Source organism: Anser brachyrhynchus (genome assembly GCF_964034855.1).
Source record: "Anser brachyrhynchus genome assembly, chromosome: 5".
NCBI classification, from domain to species: domain Eukaryota; kingdom Metazoa; phylum Chordata; class Aves; order Anseriformes; family Anatidae; genus Anser; species Anser brachyrhynchus.
Genome location: NC_137699.1, coordinates 5,065,065 through 5,085,332, shown reverse-complemented (window position 1 = coordinate 5,085,332; position 20,268 = coordinate 5,065,065). Strand labels below are relative to the sequence as shown.

General features: G+C 36.1%; 1 protein-coding gene across 20 annotated transcripts in view; it reads left to right on the top strand.

The window, feature by feature from the left end:
- PLEKHA7 (pleckstrin homology domain containing A7) overlaps positions 1 to 20,268 on the top strand; it is a 149,422-nt gene that overhangs the window by 111,700 nt on the left and 17,454 nt on the right. For all 20 annotated transcript variants that reach the window (XM_080595777.1, XM_080595773.1, XM_080595774.1 and 17 more), the window contains 7 exons: positions 3,311 to 3,830; positions 5,879 to 5,965; positions 8,260 to 8,313; positions 13,683 to 13,751; positions 13,941 to 14,021; positions 15,109 to 15,258; positions 17,092 to 17,193. In XM_080595777.1, the coding sequence (XP_080451903.1) occupies positions 3,311 to 3,830; positions 5,879 to 5,965; positions 8,260 to 8,313; positions 13,683 to 13,751; positions 13,941 to 14,021; positions 15,109 to 15,258; positions 17,092 to 17,193 (1,063 nt within the window). The remainder of the gene's footprint in view (positions 1 to 3,310; positions 3,831 to 5,878; positions 5,966 to 8,259; positions 8,314 to 13,682; positions 13,752 to 13,940; positions 14,022 to 15,108; positions 15,259 to 17,091; positions 17,194 to 20,268) is intronic.

Genomic DNA, 20,268 nt, shown 5'->3' with positions numbered 1-20,268 from the left:
AAAGAATGCTGTTTTTTTTTCTTCTGCTCCTCTTCCCAACATCCATTCACTTCTATACATACCATGACTGCATTTGAAGTCACAATGTGTGCATTGCATATTGAAAGGTCTCTGGATATTCATTTAATTAATTAAGAGGTCCTAGGATGTTCCCAGGGTCTCCAGGATTCTCTTTTCCCTTTTCAGTCCCTGAAAATTACATAAATCTTACCAGGAGCTGGAATGCATGCTGGGATGCTTTTGTAATTTGAAAATCTCATAATTGCCTTACTTTCAAAATGTGCAACCAGATTATGAACCAGTTTGAGAGAATGAAGGGATGGGTATGTGCGTCTGGTGTCACCTTGGGTCAAGCGGCAGGAAAGGCAGCTGCGCTCTCTGCTGAGTGTGAGGGTTTTTCAGATGTGGGTAACTGTCTGAGTTAGTACCTTACATATTTGCTAAAATCTTATTGTAATGTAGAACAATGGGAGACACTAACGTGGTTTTTAGGAGGAAAAAAACATTTTGGAGTTGTTTTTTTTAATGGTTATTGAAGCTAACATTTGTCACCGCGGATACAGTGAGAAATTGAAGGCTTGCTAATTCTGTTTGGAAGCCCCTTCTACTTTCTTACCTTTGGAATTACTGTTAATGAAGCTCTAATACTTTTCAGTATTTAATATTCTAGAATACTAGAGACAGTTTACATTTGTATTTTTTCCTTGGATATCAGTCCGTGCTTCCTGTAAGAATATAACTTTAATGAAAAAAAATACTTAGCACGTTAGTTCTTTACATGCATGGAAGTATCAGTCTAAAATAATATTGAAAACTATCTAACTGAATACCTGGAGTTTAAGAAAACCTGTGTTGAGTTTATTCACATCACAAATAGAGGCAGTGACCAGGCTTGACTGATCCCTAAAGAAGTGCTGTTTTCTTCCTGATTACTCTTGCCAGTAAACGAGCTTCAGACATGTATCAGGCGTAGCGTTAAGATAGTTCTGTTGCAGGTGCCAGCCTTTGCTCCAGGTAGAAGCAGCTCCCTCAGCTGCCAAGTATGCAGTGAAACTTCTCAAGGGTTAACTGCAGTGCTGTAACCAAAATCTAACCTAACATGTATTTTAGTTATTTTCTTCTTACCTTAAGAACTTTCTTTATGTTCTGTTCTAGCTCAGGTGACCTTGTTTTTCTTGTCTTCCCCTGACAAATGCTGTTGCATTCTTTGCATTTGGAATGAATTGCATGCTACCTTTCCAAGGATAAATGGCTCAGTCTTTTAAATGGCACCTTCTCACAACCTGCTGAGGTTGTTGCAGTGCACTTAACTGGTAGAGAAAAGTGATATGATAGTTGTCAGCTGTGCTATTGATTTCAGGATATAGACATTTAAAATAGAGACGATCATTTGATCAAAAGGCTTTCCCTTTTGATTTTGGTTAGTATGAGTGGAGCACTCAATTTCTTGTTGCTCCATGGTTATTCCACCTGAAATGTTACAAATAAAGAACCTCTTAGGATGTAGAAGCCTTTAAAATTTGGAACACAGTATGAGTACAGTTTTTCTCCTGGCTCAGGTGTATAAAGACGCGGTGCTTGCCAGCAAGTTGATTATGACAAGAAAGAGCTCTTTCAGTTAGATGCCTCACACAAATACAGCGGTAGTTTGTATAATTATTTGCAGACATTACACCCTTTTTATAGGTATTTAGATCTTTCAAATAAGTATTTTACTTTGTCTTTTTGTAAAGCACTCAGCACTGTTTGCTAACTGGTAAATGTTAGCTGTCAGTCACTTGGGAGATTCATCTCTCCTAAACAACTAACTGTTAGATGCACTGCAGTCCAGGGGAGTCATTTAAACCCTCTCTGCTCTCAGCAGAGGGGAGTAGCTACTTCAGTAAGGTTCATCTCAGCCTTTGAGAGAAATCTAGAGCTTGGAAGGCAGCTTGAAAGGAATTTTAAGTATTTAAAGGTTGGGACCATCAGCCAGCAGCTGCCCAGAAATTATTTGTCTTTGAGCTGATTTCAGAGCCTGGATAGACACAGTGATTGCACAGTTTATTCACACTAACAAAAAAATCAGTCTGATGAAAGTAAGCCTAATATTTTCCCAACTAAATAATGTCACGTTGAGGAATTTCCTTTCTTGCAAATAAAGTGTTAAACATACTTATTTTCCTACCATGTAGAAATCTTCCTGAGTTGGATAGGAAGAGACTTTACTTGTCTTTGTTAGCTTCTGTGTGTTGCCATGAATGGACATCATGTTTCCAATAATCGTATTTGTTTTCTTTTGAACAATTAAGTGCTCTCTCTACAATACCTTCTGTATAGTTGCTTACCATTGCAGATCCTGAATGACTTTTGTGGTAAATAATCATATGGCATAGGCTGTTGTTTTTCACTCTTCACTGTCTGCTTTCCTTTTTATATTCATTATACCTCATCATTTAAGAGAGGGAGAGTCTCAAGGACATCTACTTCTGTTCATTTTACTCCTGATTTCTGAGAAAAGCAAGTGTCCACAGTTCATAAGGGACTAATTTGAGTCGTTCGGGATGCTGTTCCTTTCCTGTTCTAGATATTGGTATGTTGTCATAGTGGTTGTTTTTACATAACACAAATTACTTCTAAGGGTCTGAAACCTAGTGTGGTAGGAGGTGCCACTTGATTCAAGCCTGTTGTCTTAGCTGGAGGTTTCTCCCTACTTCATACACGGAGGAATTACAACCTACTTGTACCTAGGCAATTGCATCAAAGTTTCATGGCTTTCCCTGTGTGATGTAATTTTTATGTTCATGTAAACAAAGCAAAAAATGTGTAAGATACTCCTTCTGCAGTGGGTGAGATTTCTCCCTTTCTTGAAGGTATTTGTTTGCAATGAGCGTGTATTTGTTCTTCGCAAACTGCACCACCTGGTGGTGAACGAGCTTTCAGAAAAAATGCATATTAATTTACGGATTGCTCTTTAAATCTAACAAAGATGCCTTTCTTCGTGTTCTTCACACTCTTTTTGGTCTAAGTACTGATAATCAGCTGTCCCTTAAGATTATTTCTAGTAGGCCATTCTAGGGCAGACACTAAATTAATAGCCTCTATTTATGGTACTATTATCAGACCATGGATACAATGTAATATTTTTGTGCAGGGTACGTTTCATCAATATTACTTTGTTAATGTTGCTGTAAATTCTTTTTAAAGGACTCCCGTGTGTTGTTTCCTGTAGCTAATGTTATTAGAATATTTTATTTTATTTTATTTTAATCACCCACTCTTACTCATCAATATATGCTTAATTTTTACCCTTCCCCCTGTCCCTTTTCAGCCTTGCTTCTGATCAGACTCTTACACGTCAGGGCCCCAATCCACCTTTTCCTGAAAACTATCACACTTTGCCAAAGAATACCAGGCAGCCTTCAGGGAGCTCACCACCACCACCAAACCGCAATTTGCCGAGTGACTACAAGTATGCACAAGACCGTGTTAGCCACTTGAAGATGTCCCAGGAGGAGAGGAAAGCAAATAAGGACGGAACTGTTTGGCAGCTCTATGAGTGGCAGCAGAGACAGCAATTTAAGCATGGCAGCCCCACTGCCCCGCTGTATGTAGGCTCTTCGGACTTTATGGATCGGGGTAAGTCAAAGAGTTCATTGGATGTTCCACGATCAATATCCGTTCCACCCTCTCCATCTGATATTCCTCCACCTGGGCCACCGAAAAGCTTTCCCCCGAGGAGACCACACACCCCTGCAGAAAGGCTTACAGTTAAACCATCTGACGAGAGACAGACTGCAGACAGCCCTTTCACTGGATCACCCAGGAAGATACAAAGTCATGCTGTAAAGGTTTGTATGCAGTATAACAATAATTTCAAACTACTTTACATGTAGCATCATATATTATTTCATTTAGTAATTTACGTTGCATCCTGCTTTGTGTATGAAAGATCATGCAAGTTGTAAAAGTTAATACAATGAGCAGTTTTCTCCTAAAATTCATATCTTTGGGATCATTTCGGATTTATTAATTTGCCTTTCCAAACAAAAAATATTTGTGGCACATCACATGGATTTGGAATATTTTTGTTCAAAAGCTGGAGGTTTACATGTGTGTATATAAAACATACAAATTGTAGAATTTTAATTTATAGAGTACGTAGGCAAGAATATAAAAGACAGCATGATGAACTCTTCCTTGATTGTATATTTATGGCCATGGTCTTAAGTGTTTGCCATATCTACTTTCTCTTAACCTTTTGCTAGTATAGTTAGTCTTGGAGCTGATTGAGTTTTTAGTTATGGCTAAAAGCATCGTACTGTTTCATGCACTTGATAGTTTATGCCCTATGTGGAGTTGATAGCACTGGGCTAACCAAAGTCAAATTGTTTTGGTCTGAAACTTTAACCTTCTGCAGAATTGCAGAGCAGTTGATTGTAGTCACTGTTTTAAACTCTTATGCAGAGGTTTTCTAACTCAGTACTCCATGTGGCTCTCCTTGCCTGAGGAAATTAGGGAAATTCAGGATTGAATCAATGTAGAACTTGCCTTGGTAGCTTTTACACCGTAATAAGTGGAAATGAAAGCCTCTGTATTCAGCCAATTCTTTAACTTCATCCGTGGGCTCAGATGGGGAAAGTATTTGCAGAGTCTTGCACATGCACATACAGCATGGCTGTTCAGGACCATGAACTGAGTTTGCATGCCAGCTTCATGCACAGCTGAGATTTTTCCTAGTATGTGCTGTGTAACTGTCAGATGTCTTTCGGCATCTCTAGATTTATAATATTCTGTCAGAGAATGAAGTAGTCTGGTGATGTGCAGCACTGAAAATTATTACTATTTTTTTAACTTCTGATTATGTTATACCAGGCATTGGTTTCTCCACGTGTAAGTTGAAGCAGCATTACATCCCTTATGAAGGAATGTGCAGAAGTCTCTTCCCTTCCTGTGTAATGTAGCTGCATAAATTTTACTCACAGAATAAAACTTTTTTATGTCTTATTGGTTTTACCAATATATGAAAACAAAATTTTCGTTGTCTGTAAAACTTTTTCATAGACGTTTCTGGAGAAAAACATTCATGTTCATGTAAGTCCACAGCATCATTTTATATTTAAATGCATGTGTCTACAGAAATCTGTGATACTTCTCCCTCCCTGGAATGCTTTACTTAATTCTATTCGATTACACTTAAGGGGGGGGGAGGGGGGGGCAGAACAAAACAGCATACAGTAAAATTCAGAGGAACAAAAATAAATCATCAGACATTTAGTCTGTGTTGAAGAAAGCCGAAGAGTTTGGCATTGAGGAAAAGATGGAAGAATGGATGTGAAGTAGGTTTTTATATTATAAGCAGAAAGAGGCGTATCAAATATGATTATTTAATAAAACCTGGTATTAATGGGACCCATTACCACAAGGTGTCACTCATGTCAGGAGCTTAGCGGTGGAGAACTGTTCCATGGCTAAAGGAGGGCATTCACAGTTGTTGCTGTCTGGAGTACAAGCCTGCTATTTAAGGGCATCGGCCAAGTAGCCTTTCTCTGGGAGACATTACGTGTGTGTGTGTGTTTGTGTGCGAGACAGACATTTTATGAATATATTTTTTTTAACTTGCTGAAAAGCACTATGCACAAGCTTCTGAAGTATCTTGCGCTGCCAGAATCCACTGCTCTGTCCAGCATCACAGGTTCTAAGCTGGTTGCGTTTGTTCTTTTATAAGTTCTTAATCCTCAAGGATCTGGCTGGCCCATGAATGTTCCCTGATCTAAGCATGGCTTGAATTCAAATAGAAAATTTCTGGCAGAGGTGCATATCTTCTGAATTTCCCCTCAAGTATAGCATACCTCTCACCTGAGACAATCCTTACAATTCTGCCTGTGGCTTCTTACAGAGCTCAGCTCACATTGATCGACGCTCCATGCCAGCTATGGGCTACATGACCCATACTGTGAGCGCACCCAGTTTGCATGGCAAGTCGGTAAGTTGAAAGAACAATTTCTTTTCCTTTTTTGTCATCATAATATCGTAAATTTTTAAAGTTCTGCTTATTCCATTGCAGTTATTTTTATTAGTTTAAACATAACCTGAATCTGAAACTTGATCTTAGCCAACCTATAGGAATAATAAAGCCTGTAGGAATTTTGCTGTTACTTGCAATGTGAATGGGAGTGAGCTGTCTGTTATTACAGGATTCAGCTTTTATTATGTTTATTTGACCAAATGTGGAGTTAATGAAATAATTGCTTAATCATGTCAAGTAACTGTTTTCTGGGCACTGAGGTGAAAAATGTAATTACAGTTACTCTCCCTGAAGACTGCTAATTTCCTCTTTACAATGTGTCTAAATACCTGCAGCCTGAAGAGCTAACATTGCTTCTCATTCGATTAAGGAGACATCAGGCTAAGTTGGCTAGTATACGAAATTATACAATCGCACAATTGCTGCAGCACTTGCCAACTAATTCCACCTATCAGGTCAGCTGCTGCTTGGCTCTTCTGTGCTGTATGACATTTTGTGACTCTGCAAATGCTTCGTCAGTGGCATGCTCAAGTCTGTGCTTTCTTGCCCATTCTTCGGAGTTCTACAATTCCCAGGTTGTTTGCAGTTTTTCTTTGCCGCTGTACTCGCTCTAAGAGATAAGCATTTTAAGCTATAGGGTGCCAGTGCATACGCTACAAAGTGTTACATGTCCTTCCTGTTTATATTATTTCTGAAAATGCTGCATCTTCAGAAATGTGGGTTAAAAGATTATGCTCACTCTGAGGCAAAACCATTTCTTTGTGCTGCTTTCATGATGGGATTGGCTCCTTGTTCTACATGCTGTGTCACCTGCAAGTTGAAATGCATCAGCCAGTTTGTACATTCATACGAGCTTGTAACTGTGTCAGTTCTGCAGGTGAACATTAGCTCATAAAAGTTTGTGGGCATCTTGAGTCATAAACAAAACAAACAGTGCTCTTGATTGCACTGATGTTTGAAACATTAATGTGAGATGAAACAAATGTACTTGTTGAGCTCTTTGGCCTGTATTAGAGCTGCAAAAATAGGGATAAAACATTTGTAATTGGTGGAGGCTTTGTATTGGCCTAAACTTAAAGGCTTTTTATTTTTAAATTTGGAAAAGTTTATTTTCTGTACTTAACCTCACCTACAGAACAATTTCACTAAAGTGGGCTATAATAACAGGGATTTCTCCTTAAAAATGGGCATACTTTCTAGTCAAGTCCTCAGCCAGATTTACAGGGATATTGGACATAATTGTAAGTGAACACCTCTGAACAAATGCAAATGTGATGTATTGATTTTATGGCAAAAAAACGTTTTCTTCTTTAAATACACATTCTGATTGGTTCAAAACTTGAATAAGGTATAGTTGTATATTTCTTTTATTCTGAAGTTTAATGAACGGAGGATATAAAATTATAACAATTTCAGCAAAAAATGTAGGAATTTTGGCTAATTCAAAATCAATTTGCAACAGTTAAGTTTTACTTTGTTACGTATTGCAAATACCTCTTATATCAAAAAAATAAAAAAGAAGAAATAACTCTGTTATGACTTGTGTGCACGCTTTTCATTAAGTAACTCTAATGAAGATGTTGCTAGATGAATGTAACCATAACATTAAGCTGACAGCAGCTAGGAGTTAGCCACTGAGAAACAGGGACCAAGTTGAATGCTATCACTTAACAAGTGAAGTGGATTCTCCAATCGCATAAGTGAGATCTTATTCAGTATTTTATTAATTAAGCTTATTTCTTATATTCCTTAAATAAAGGGATGCATATCTTAACATGCATATGAAATCCGCTCAGAAGTATTCTAATGATTCAATACATAGAGGCTTCTATTTATATCTGACATTCAGTTAGGTAAAGTCTTCTCCCGAAGGGACATATTGTGTTGGAGGACAACCCCGTAAGTTTTTTGAAGAAGGGATAGTCAGCAGAAAAAGGTCTTGAAAAAATAACTTTTGAAAATCTATTGTTTAAGGTAGTTACGTGCCTCATTAGATCTGGAGGATTCAAATCCATATCTTCAGAGGGTGGGCATGAGGTAGTAATGTACTCAGGAAATATTTTGCCCATCTTTCAGCTGTAAATAGCAATATGCTGGTGGAGCAAATGTGCTTTTCATGTACTTTCTACTCTGTTATTTTCGTTCCTCTTTCATCATTTTTGTATACATAGCCAATCCAAGTATTCTGAATTATTTTTCAAACCTTCAAATATAATGTGTTTTTTTTTTTTTTTCCATGTAATTACCTCAAGGCTGATGACACTTACATCCAGCTGAAAAAGGACTTGGAGTATTTGGATCTGAAGGTAAGACTTTATAAGAGTCTACTTCCATCATCTTTAACTCAGCAATCTTTTATGTATCGTCTTTGTTCCTTCAGGTTTTCAAATCACTTTGGGTCCAGGGACAGAAACTCTGTGTCTTTTGCCATCACTTTTGTGCTTAAAATATTGAGTGAGTTCATATTAGTGGCTTTAGAACTAATGTGCAAACTCAGAAAATACAGGTGCTTCAGTTTGTAGGTAGAACTTGTATTATTGGTACTCCAGATGAATGGTATTTTGTTGGTTTAGAGAAACCAGATTAAAAAATAGATTCAAAATGCTTTTTTGCTGTAGCATTAGAACCAATATGAAGTCAACTCCTCTAAGTTAAAATAAGATGTTCTTTCAGTTCAGCTTTTCCCTTTAAATCTACTTGAGCTTTTTCCTTGTTTTTAAAATATCCTGTATTTATAATCTCTTACTTCTTTTTTGGTGAAAATGTGGTGATTAATTGGCACCTTTCATTTATTTTCATGTTATTATGGCTAAGAGATACAAAATCTATCTATTTACCCATGCACAAATATGTTTGTGTAATATTATGTAATATTTCCTAATAATAACAAAATACGGTACTGAGCATCAAAACATCCATCTAAACTAAATTCCTTCCGTATCTGGTACACCTGATAGTTGGCAATTCAAAAGCAAATCTAGATTTACTAATACCAGGTTTTGAAGGAAAAAAAACAACAAACAAACTGCATAATCATTTTGCTTAGTGAAGCAGTCTACCGCTTTCCATGCTGTTTAGCATGTCTCACCATATATAAATCATATGGTGTTTCTGCAAATCAAGGTGGAGTGAAACGGGACACCTTATTATCCTTACTGTTTGTATGCCTGTGGTTCTCCCTGATGCCAAGGGAGCATTGTGTATGTGCCACTAGTAAGCTACCTGGACCACTATTGCGTGAATTTCAATTTCATTTGATGTTTGAGTGGCTGAATATACAACCAAATATATCAGTGGAAATATGAGCAATATGTTAGACGTTTTATGAATCACATGCTATATGGGGTATACGTAGTGAAAATGATTGCATATATAAGCTGTTATAATCACAAATATACAGATTTAAAATCAGTTGGACATGTTTCCCTTCAGGCCTTGTTCATGGCTGTGCCAAATTAACTGTATCCCAGGTGCAGCCTGCGTAGCACCTACCAAAAGTAGCCAGGAAGAAAAATGTATGGGGGCAACCTGCTCTTTCTGTGAAAAGATAATGTTAGTTTGAACTCCCTCATGAAAAATCTTGACAGCCAAAGTGTCAAGTGTGGTTCTGTAAGAGTGATCTGGTTTTTCAAGGTGGTCATGTCTTTCTCACTTAAATATCCTCAAGCTTGGAAGAATAACCCTCTTTCAGTTGTGGTCCAAAAATGTAAAATTCAGGTCAGGGTGCTGAGAGATTAAAGAGACCATGTGAAAATTGAGTAGGTATCTTTGTTTTGCTTGAATTTGTGTTTTGCTGCTTAATATAAATTACTGAAGAGAGACTTTGTTTAGCAGCTTGAGGAAAATAGAGTGCTCGATGAAACAAAGAAAATTACATATTGATTTGGTAACGGTGGAATATGGCAAATTCACAGTTAATATACATGGTATCTTGCATTTAAGACACTGAAGGCTTAGATATAATGCCTCTTATTTCAAGTCTGTCTTTTGAGTTCAGTGGGCTTTGAGTTAGCTCCACTCCGATTAAACAATTTCAAATAGGATTAAAGACTTTAGAACTGAAGCTAAACATTTTTTTACTTCATCCATTATCTCTGAAGATATTTCTTCCTAGAGGTTTTGAAATATAACTCTTCAACATGGAATAGTGATTAAACATTTAATTAACTGCATAATTCATGCCACAGTATTAAAACAGATTGCAGTAACTGGTTACATGGCATTTAGTAATTTGTCATAACTCGGATGTTTTGTCTTCAGAGAAACATTGTTCTTATCCTTACTTTATCAGTCTATTTTTGAGTATTATTTAAAAGCTTTAAAGTATTATCTAAGAAATATTTTGATGTTGATACCACAGTGGTATTGTGGTATTGTTCAGTATTATAGTGCGTTGTCGTGACAGTTGTATGAATGAAATAGATGTACTTTACAGATATTAATCAATTTCAGTATTTTTCTCCTGCAAGCAAGATACTTCTGACATTTAAAAAAGGAAAACGAATAAACCAATGACTCTATTCCTTTTCACTCATTAAACAGAGGTATATAGGGCGTGAAAGAAATGTTGTATCTCTATGCTATAGCATAACTATGCCTTTTCTGCAAATGGATTTCCACAGTTATGTGTTACAGCTTTTTTTATCCCAAAAATGGAGGTGAAAAAGTGCGATCCTGTATTAGAAAAGCAGTAAGGAATAGTAAGGGGTAGAAAAATACATTTTCCTACAAGCTTCTAGGTGAAACAGAAACGGGGAAGGAAGTTTCCCTTTTCACGACTATGAAACCAAATGCAAGCAGCCTACAGGAGGGATGGGGACGGGTGGTCTCACTTCAGAATAGTTTCCAAACATTCCCAAGGGGCTTATGCTACTCATGAATAAGGCCTGCTGGAGTAGAGTAAAGTTTGTGCTGCTAGGTATAAATCGTGCAACCAATTTAAGCAAATCTGGGGCCCTCTCAGTGGTTTAGCAGTGGTCCTGCTTCGTTCTTCTGCAGTCACGCTCTAATATCTGAAGCTGTTCTGTTTCTGCTGCAGTTGAAAGAGGTTGCTAGTGCTAGGTTGTGCCACACAGGTAATATTTATTATGGGAGTAGTGGTAAGTGTGATTGGAGTGACTTGGGTCACTAAGGTCTTGACTGGGCTGCTCAAGTTAGCAGCACAGAGCTCATGGTGCGAGTGTTAATGGTATATTACACAACAGAAAATGTCTTGCTGTGATTCCTGGCACTTCTTAAACTGCAGCTGGACAACTCTGAATAAATCCTGGGTTGTGTTGTGTGTTTATGTGTGCGCTTTGTGAAAGGAAAGAAGTCTTAGAGTTCAAGACAACCTATCCAAAATATAACAAGATAGATAGGTAGCCAGTTACAGCTTCTGTAATGGGAGATTATATAGATTCTAAACCTCGAGGATGTGTGTGAAAGAAGAGCATGAGATTGCTGCTGCTCATGGAGTTTTGTGTGCTAAGGTTTTGTTTTTTCGATCTATAACAAGCTATTACTAAACTTTTGTTTGAAACAGATAGAAAATAACGGACCTCTGATCAACATGATTTACAAAGTGCTGAAGAACTCAGCACAGGGGTTACTTTCCAGTATACATGTAAGACTGCTTGCATCTGAAATGCGCTCATCCCATTGCTTTTTCACTTAGCAGTCGATGTTTACATATTCTGGCTTTTACAGGTGTCTTGGAGTAAACAGTAGAGCTTTCTGTAAGATTTTCTTCCTTTTTTCCTTTTTTTTTTTTTTTTTTCTTTTTGGTTCCTTCCCACCTCCGCACTTTGGAGTCTGTATGCAAAGTTATGGCTGACCTCAGTGTTTGGTTTCATTTTATCATGTTTTGAAAACGATTGTGTCAAGTAGTGACTCCGATGTGTAGTTCTGAAAATGTGAAAGCATGCTGAATCTTCATTATGTCCTCATGTTCACGGCTTGAAAATTAACAAAATCTTTACAGTTGTGATTATGTAATTTTAAATAACCCCCAAATCTGTAGGCTGTATCTTTGTGTTAATTTCATTGCTTTGAAAAAGGCTTTTGCATCCTGTTAATTTGCAGGTAATTAAATATGCAAAATTAATATTTGGACATGCTAAAGTTCTGTTTATATGCAATTATTTCTTACTGTTATACATAGGAGTTAGTATTTAAATAATTTCATTAATGTCTTTAAAAGACGGGTTTTTCTTAGATAAAGCATAACACTATTGAAGATGAAAATATTTGAAAATGGAAATGTTTCTTTTGAGAGGTAGTAAATGCTTTTGATTTTGGTGGTGGGGAAGTAGCAAATGTGTAACTTTCCCCACGTGAAATCCCATGATAAGTATGTGAATGGAGACCAGAGTTGGAGGAGAGGAGACGTTGAACATAAATGAGCATAATCTTCTGTCTTAAATGTAGGTTTTTTGCAAATATTATCTGTAGCTGTCAAACTTCGTGCACCATATTAAAGGAGAAACTGAGATTGTATCAAAGGTTTATTTACATTTGCAGTAAAATTCAATTACTTTAAAGAAAGGTAGTGTGATCCTGTAGAACCTGGGTAGGTTGATAAGTAAACCGTGTCGTTTGAAATCTGTACCAGAGTCAGCAAATAGCAAACTGCCCCTTCTCTCCCACTAAAAAAAAAAAGAAAAACCAAACAAACCCACCACAAACAACAACAACAAAAAACCTTTTGATTCTATATTATTGAATACAATAATTAGGCGAACATTTATTCATAAATCCTTGCCTGTATGAAAGAATACAATATATATGAGTGCTATACTGAATGCCAGCTATTTCTTTCGTAAGATAGTATTTGCTTTAATGAAATATAAAAGTGTTCTAATTGAGTAACATTTAGTCTTTTGATTTTAAAGCTTACAAAACCTATGTGACTTGTGAGCTATACTATATGACAATTCTCTTAGCCTTATTTATTTGCCAAAAGGGTCGAATAGAAACAGTGGAAGTAATAAACTTTTCTACGGGGATAGACATACCTTCCTTTTAAGATTGCTGGAAGTATAATATAGTATAGTTTCTGTACTGATGTAAAAACTGCGTTATGTGAGAAGATGATAATCTCACCAGAAATGGCATATGGAAGCAGTGATTTATGGAATGAGAGATTTGGTATATTATAAACATGTCAAAATAGATTAATTACATTTAAATTCCACCCTAGCACTCTTTTAGCAGTCTATCTTTAATAAAATTCACCTTGTACTATGGAAGAGACTGTCCTTTGTAGAATGAAATAGTTGCCAGAAAGGTATATATTTTTAGTCATTAGTTAATGCTGTTATTCTTGCAATCACACATTTAAAGGAACTATTCAGGTCCTTTGGGTTCAAGAAAGGTATTAAAGGTGAACAGTTAAAACTGTTAGTTTTTTCAGGAACAGGACCGTTGTAATCATAGACAGATGGGATTATGCTATTTTGTACAGAATTTTAAGCTACGCTAAGAGTAATTAAATAGCCTAATATAACTAATAATCCTTTCTGATTACCTCCCTGAAAAAATAGTGGCATTTTTGAAAAGGCTTGTATCCAAAATTTTGTCTATATTTGTTGATAAATTTGAATATTTAACAAAACTTTTTTTTTTCATTGCTGAAGCATAGTTACATTTTAGTTTGAAACAAATATCTCAGATCTTTAAAAACTTTTCCTCTTAGGTGACAGGGCGTGACACATTAAAAGAACGAAGTACAAAACCTGTCAAGATTGCAGAAAGTGATATTGATGTAAGTATCAAATACCACTTTGGAACCTCTTACATTGTTTCGGCTATTTGTACTGTTAATTGTTCATATTTATTATGCTCGTTGGGGTAAGTTATTGTTAGTGGACACTATTCTTCTTCTTTTTAGAAATTTAATATTATTACGTTAATTTAATTATTATATGTAATATTTAAATGATTTTATTTTCAGGTCAAGCTGAGCATTTTCTGTGAGCAGGACAGAATTCTGCAGGACTTGGAGGACAAAATAAGAGCTCTTAAGGAAAATAAAGTGAGTAGATTAAAAATATTTTTATAAAATAAATACTTATAAACTACAGAATTGCAAACAAAAAAATCAAATTACTGGATGCTGTTTACATTGCAATTTTTTTTTGAATGTATATATAAACATATAAGGAAAAATACAATGTTATATAATGTTAGGATTGAGTTATGTACTTTCAGAAAATGAGGTTTTGAAAGTAAATGTTTTAAAACTACATATATTTACTTTTCTGGCATTTTTCAAAAATTGGGGTGCATACACATTTCTGTATACTTCTGCTTAATGCCTCAATAAGCATGTGGTGGGAGGCAGAGTCATGTTTCATTTGCACTTCTTCCCACCTGCGCAAACATTGTTTGCATAAACAGCAGTGTGCTTCTGTGTGCTAGCAAGATCCATATTGAACACTCTCTGTAACTTCTGTGGTCGTTATTTAAAGAAAAAAAAAAACAAAACGCGATACTGATCTGTAGTGATTTGAGACTTATGCTTGTTTATTGGTAGTATGGTGAGCCTTCTTCTGAGGTTTTTGACTGAAATGCTGGAATATTTTCTGTGACAAGTTTAGTTGGAACCCTCCTCCTTTCCTCCATGCCCATTCGGTCACAATTTGAGTTGTGAACAGTAACAAAAGGGTTTCCTTGACTTCCCTTGCATGTGTGCACCTTTATCTGCTTCCCTGCCTATGAGCTATAGCAGTGAATGAGAAGCTATATATAAATAAACAGTTAATGCTGTGCTGTGGCTATCACAATTCTGTAGTACATGAGGGGATTTTCTGAAACTGTGAATTACTGTTTTGCACAGACTGTAAATAGAAAAAATCTCACTGCTTTGGTTTTTTTTTGTACAGGTTTGGCTATTGAAGCAGATATAGTGGAAAATATCAGAGAATTTTGGTTATCGTGATTAATTAAAGCTCTTGCAGGTTTTCATTTACATCCTAGTCTCCACAATAGGAGGTCAATGCTAACCTAGTAGCTTAGAGGAAATACTGGGGGCACGAAAAACAGCTTTTATATTCACACAGGTAATTTAGTGAAGTTTGCTGTAAATGCTGGAAGCTTACTGCTGCCTGCTTCTCTGTTAGGATCAGCTGGAGTCAGTTTTGGAGGTTTTACACAGGCAGATGGAACAGTACAAAGACCAACCACAGCATGCAGAAAAAATTTCCTACCAGCAGAGACTTTTGCAAGAGGATCTCATACATATTCGGGCTGAAATATCCAAAGTTTCGACGGTATGTGGTTTTGGTTGTTTCAAGGAAACAGTAACTAAAATGCCAGTTAAACTGTATTTTTCCCTTTGGGTGGGGAAATTAAGTCCTATCGTGAACTGATTTTGTTAAGGTACAGGACACTAAATCAGAACAAACAATTTAAACAAACTACTTCTCCAGCTTTCCTCTTCAATGCACCCTTCTCGTTCTGCCCTCCCCACCCCCAAAAAGTGCTTGAAGTTTTTTTTATAGTTCTGTCATTCATGTATGGGGCTTAAACTGCAAATCTTTCAGGTAGCCCTTTTTGCAGTGGAAATACAAGCATTATTCCATGGTATTTTTCCAGGGGAAAAGGGCTTGGGAATGTCTGTTTATATTTCAGTCAAAATTTACTGTTAATATTATGACTTAATCGAAAATTTTTAAAACAAAAATATTTGTAAGAATTGGCTGTGAAAGAGAACATTTTAAGCCCAGGTGTCGTGCACTCACTGTATTATTCTTACCTCTTAATGAATATGGGATCATCTCTTTGTAAGATTGTTTCTAGAACGCCTTTTCTATAGTAAGATCTGAATGTTAAGATGCCAGTAGTATTTAAATGTATATGTACAGTGTTTTGTGCCTGTAGAAAAATTAGTAACTTTCACAGACAGCCTTTAAAATCTGACTGGGGGCATAAGTAGCAAGTAATCATGAGAATGGTTGCGCTGGTCCAGTCCTAGGTTCCTTCTGGTCCAGGGTTCTAGCTTTAGCAGTGGGCATAAGCACATGTTTAGGGAAGAGTAAGGGTGGGAGGTGTGTGTGGTATTTCCTGTGATGATCAGTCCAGCTTCTAACTATTTGCTGATCAGAGAATTCCTCAGACTGTTATTTTTTATCTATTCAGTAATCCTCAGTATATCTTATATCAGAGTATCTGTCCAAGACTCCTATTAAATTCTGTGAACCTTTTGTATCCAAAACATCATTTGGCAAAGTATTGCACAGAACAGTTCCCGACTGTGTGGACAGCCACTTTATTTGTTTAGAGCCTGACTCACACTTGTTTGATGTGGTAGACCCATATTCTTGTATGAGAAAGGATGGGGAACAGCCAATTTCTCTGTGCAACTCAGGGTTTTGTAAACCTCCATTATTTCTTCCCCTCAACTCCCAAGTTATGTCTTTGCCAAACTTCAGAGAAAAACAAACAAACCAAAAAACAAAAACAAACCCTACTCCATCACTCCTTACATAGAGACTGCTCCAGACTTTAGATTTTTTGCACATCTTGGTCAGAAGGCAGGCTGTGGTGCCAGGGGTGCTGGAAGTAGTCTAAGTAACGTAGGGATGATTAGGATAGCTTTATTTTCCAGGTGTCTGCTTGTTTATTTGCTTATAATGACATTGCAGTACAGTCAGTAGAGCTTTTAAAGAATATCCTACTGTGTGTTTCACAATACGAATTCTGGTTTAGGTGACTGTTTGAATTCTAATTACAAATTTATTTAAATAGAGGGGGAAGGTTCAAGGAAATAGAACTGGAGTAGACTTTCTTCCTTCATAGCACGGTAGAGTCAGTTCAAGTGTTAAACGCCAGTTTTATGCTTAAGAAATAGCTTTGTGTCAGAAAGCTGGCCAGAATTTCTTAACTAGGTATTGCTGACTTGGTCTTGCAAAGCTGTAAGGCATTTTGAAGCCTACCTTCAAATAAGAGTGAAAATGTGGGCCCCAAAACATACTTTTTTTTTTTCTTCTTTTTGTAAAGGAACAACACTGTCTTAAAAACATATAATTGCTCAATTAGAGAATGGATAGAGTGATATCCAGGTTTATCATAACATTGCATTAGAATATTTCATTTGTTATTAGGAAATGGAAAATGCCTGGAATGAGTATCTGAAACTAGAAAAAGATGTGAGCCATCTGAAAAAAGCCTTACAGGAACAGATGAATAGTTCTTTGGTATCTCAGGTGAGTCTGTTTCCCGACACTGGCTTACTTGTGAGAAAATTTTATCTGAACTTGAAAGCTATCATCTTGTAAGAGAGAACCTCTGCAATTTTTGCACTGTATTCATCTGTCACATCTTAGTTTGCAAAGTTCAGAAATTGTAACAGCATAGTTGCACAGTAACTAGCTGTCTTCCAGCCTAACAGTTTCTCATGAGTTGTCTCTGCAAATTTGTCATTATTTTATTATGATTTATTACATGCTGACATCTTGACATTGATAACGTATTTAATTTATAAGACTGTGCAGGACTTCTTAGTCTTCCATTTATTTGACCTGACGTTGGCTTCTTTATCCATTTTTAAGAACATCAGCCTCTAGCTTGTTATTGTAGTTACTTGTTCTTTGTCATGTTCTTCTATTTATGGGAGAGTTACCTCTGCGGCTTGTTTTGTGAAGTGGAATAAGTGTTTAACAGCCATCAGTAATTGAAAGGCATCTTGGTTTTAAATCAGTTATTCTGTTTTGAATCTTACAAAGAAGCTTTGTTTGAAGCTAAGCTATTCTGCTTGCTGAACTGGATGTGGTGTATGAGGTTATTTCTACATGCCTGCTAACGACTGATTATTTTTTTCATAGAACAAGGAATAGAATACAGTCCAGATTGCTTTTCCTGTGTCAAAGCAGAATAGTTTTATTTTAAACAACAAAACACAAGGAACAAGCTTAATGTATATAATTTGCTTAACTCTTAGTCTACTTTTCCAAATATCCTGGAACAAAACAGCTCACTAGTTGAGTTTTTAAATGTATATATTTGCAACAAACATCCGATCAGATGTGAGTTAGTCTTATTTGTTTTTGCCATTAATGTATAAACTTGTATCAGAACAAAAGAGGTGTAAAACCTTTTTAGATTTCATCAATCTTAAAATTCCATTTTCAGCCACTTTTCATTTTCGGGTGTGTTTGTGTTTAGTTTCTGGAGCCAGAGTGTTACTCATTTGAGATCAGCTGTAGAATACATCCCTCCAGAAAATCCCAGGAGTAGAATAAGATCATCCCTGTATGAAGTTATTTTGATTAACAAAGGGAAATTACAGGTTTACATGGAATATACTTTTAAAAAGTACTTTAACAAACAGTTTTCAGTTTTGCATTGAACATGCTTAAAATACTGGCTGTATGGCATGTGACTTAGCAGTACACAAGATGTTTTGCACTGAAAAAAATGTGAACTTAGTTTAGCATCTCATATCATGTACATACATGCATACATATGCATGCACACAGACCTACACATGGGATGTGTTTTATGTGTGTATACCTAAATATGTACATGCACATTTAATGCATAGCTAAGTTTGTCTTTGGCTAAGACTTTTAAAAATGTTTCTGAATATCCATTTTGGAGATATTAAGGGGAGCTGATTTTTCCAGAAAGTACTGAATATTCTTAAAATCACAGTCTTTCAAAGAAGACTGATTTTTAAGTGCCCATAATCATTAGGGTCTTTAGGTGTCTGTCCAAGAGTGCATAGGCTCAAGACTATTTAACTAGCATTTTACAGTAGCATTAAATACATGTTGTATTTAAAAACAACAACAACAACAAAAAGCAAACAAAAACACACACACACAAAACCAACAAACCAAGCCAAATCAAAACAAACAAATGAAAAAAACACAACACCACACACACAAAAAAGCCTGCAGTCTTCATGGAATATTACTGAAAAATCAATAAAATTGCAGGCTCAAGCTGCCATAGGAAATGGCTAATATTGTTTTTATATGTCATTAATTAAGAGGTTAAAAACTAAGTAGTTCGACCAGCTTGGTTGAAGTAAATCTTGCTTTCAAGATTGTAGCTTCGTTGTCTTTTGCTTAAGGGTTGGGATCTGGTCATGCTGAAATTAACTTTGAAGTTATATTTTGTCAGTGATGACTTCTCAGTTGTTAAGTGTTTCTGCTCTGGTTTTATAAATCATGCTAAATTATGTTTCTATGTGAAGGAAGTTAGAGAAATTAATTTATCTCTCCAAGCTAACTTTTCATGCTTGCCCATAAAATATATTTATACCCTCTGGTAAACAGCAGTCCCGGTTTTCATAATTTAAAAATAAATTCATCTGTTTATCTTTTGGATCTATTCCATTTTTGGTTTAAAATATTGTCTTCACATAAAGATTTAAGTAACGGGAAGAAATAATATTAAAAGATCTCCTGTTTTTTGTATATTACTGATCAAACACTTTTCCAAGTTGTTTCAGAAAAAGAATTTTTGTATGTGTGTGTTGTTTTTTGTGACCAATCTTGAGGCTTGATTATTGTAAATCCATCATTTTGTTCCTTGTAGGATGATTAATCTCAGAAAAATGAAATTAAAGTTGTAAATTTATAGTTTTCATCCTGACAATCTTTCAAGATATGTCCCATCTATCGAGTGAGTTTACTACAGGCAAATAACGTTCTCCATCATTTAAATGTTTGTGTTCTTGGCACCCTGTTTCCTGATCTGTTACTTTGCTGGACATATTTTCTGATCTAAGACAGAAAGTAGAAAGCAATTGATATGTTTTCCCTAGTTCTACGAGGTTTAAGAGCTTTTACTAAAGTTTTTCTCTTTCAGGTTTATAGGATTAATTAGTGGTTATTTTGCAGCTCCTGGCAAGTGATGGATTTCTAGGGTTCTTAAGGAGTTTGTAAGCAATTCCTAACTGAAGTGTTGCAGTGCCTTCAGCTTTCGTTATAAAACCACAAGGAAAACAATATCATTAAGTTTATTCTTAATGCCGATTTTTGAAGGAAGAATGATCAGGCATTAATTCCTTAGAAAATAATAATGGCTTACCATAAAGTATCAAGATTACTCCCAACCTGGGGAAAATAAAAATAGGAATCCACAAACAGAGGGGAAAACCGCTCTTTATGATGATTGCAATAACTGCATGGCTGAAGTGGTGGCTTCAGCAGCCAGGGCTTCTAGCCACAAGATACAGTCAGAGGCAGGATCCAGACTGTAGACAAAGCTTCCCGTTCTTGTCTGTTGGAAAGGATCAGTAGAGCAAATATGGTACAAGATGAGACTGAATC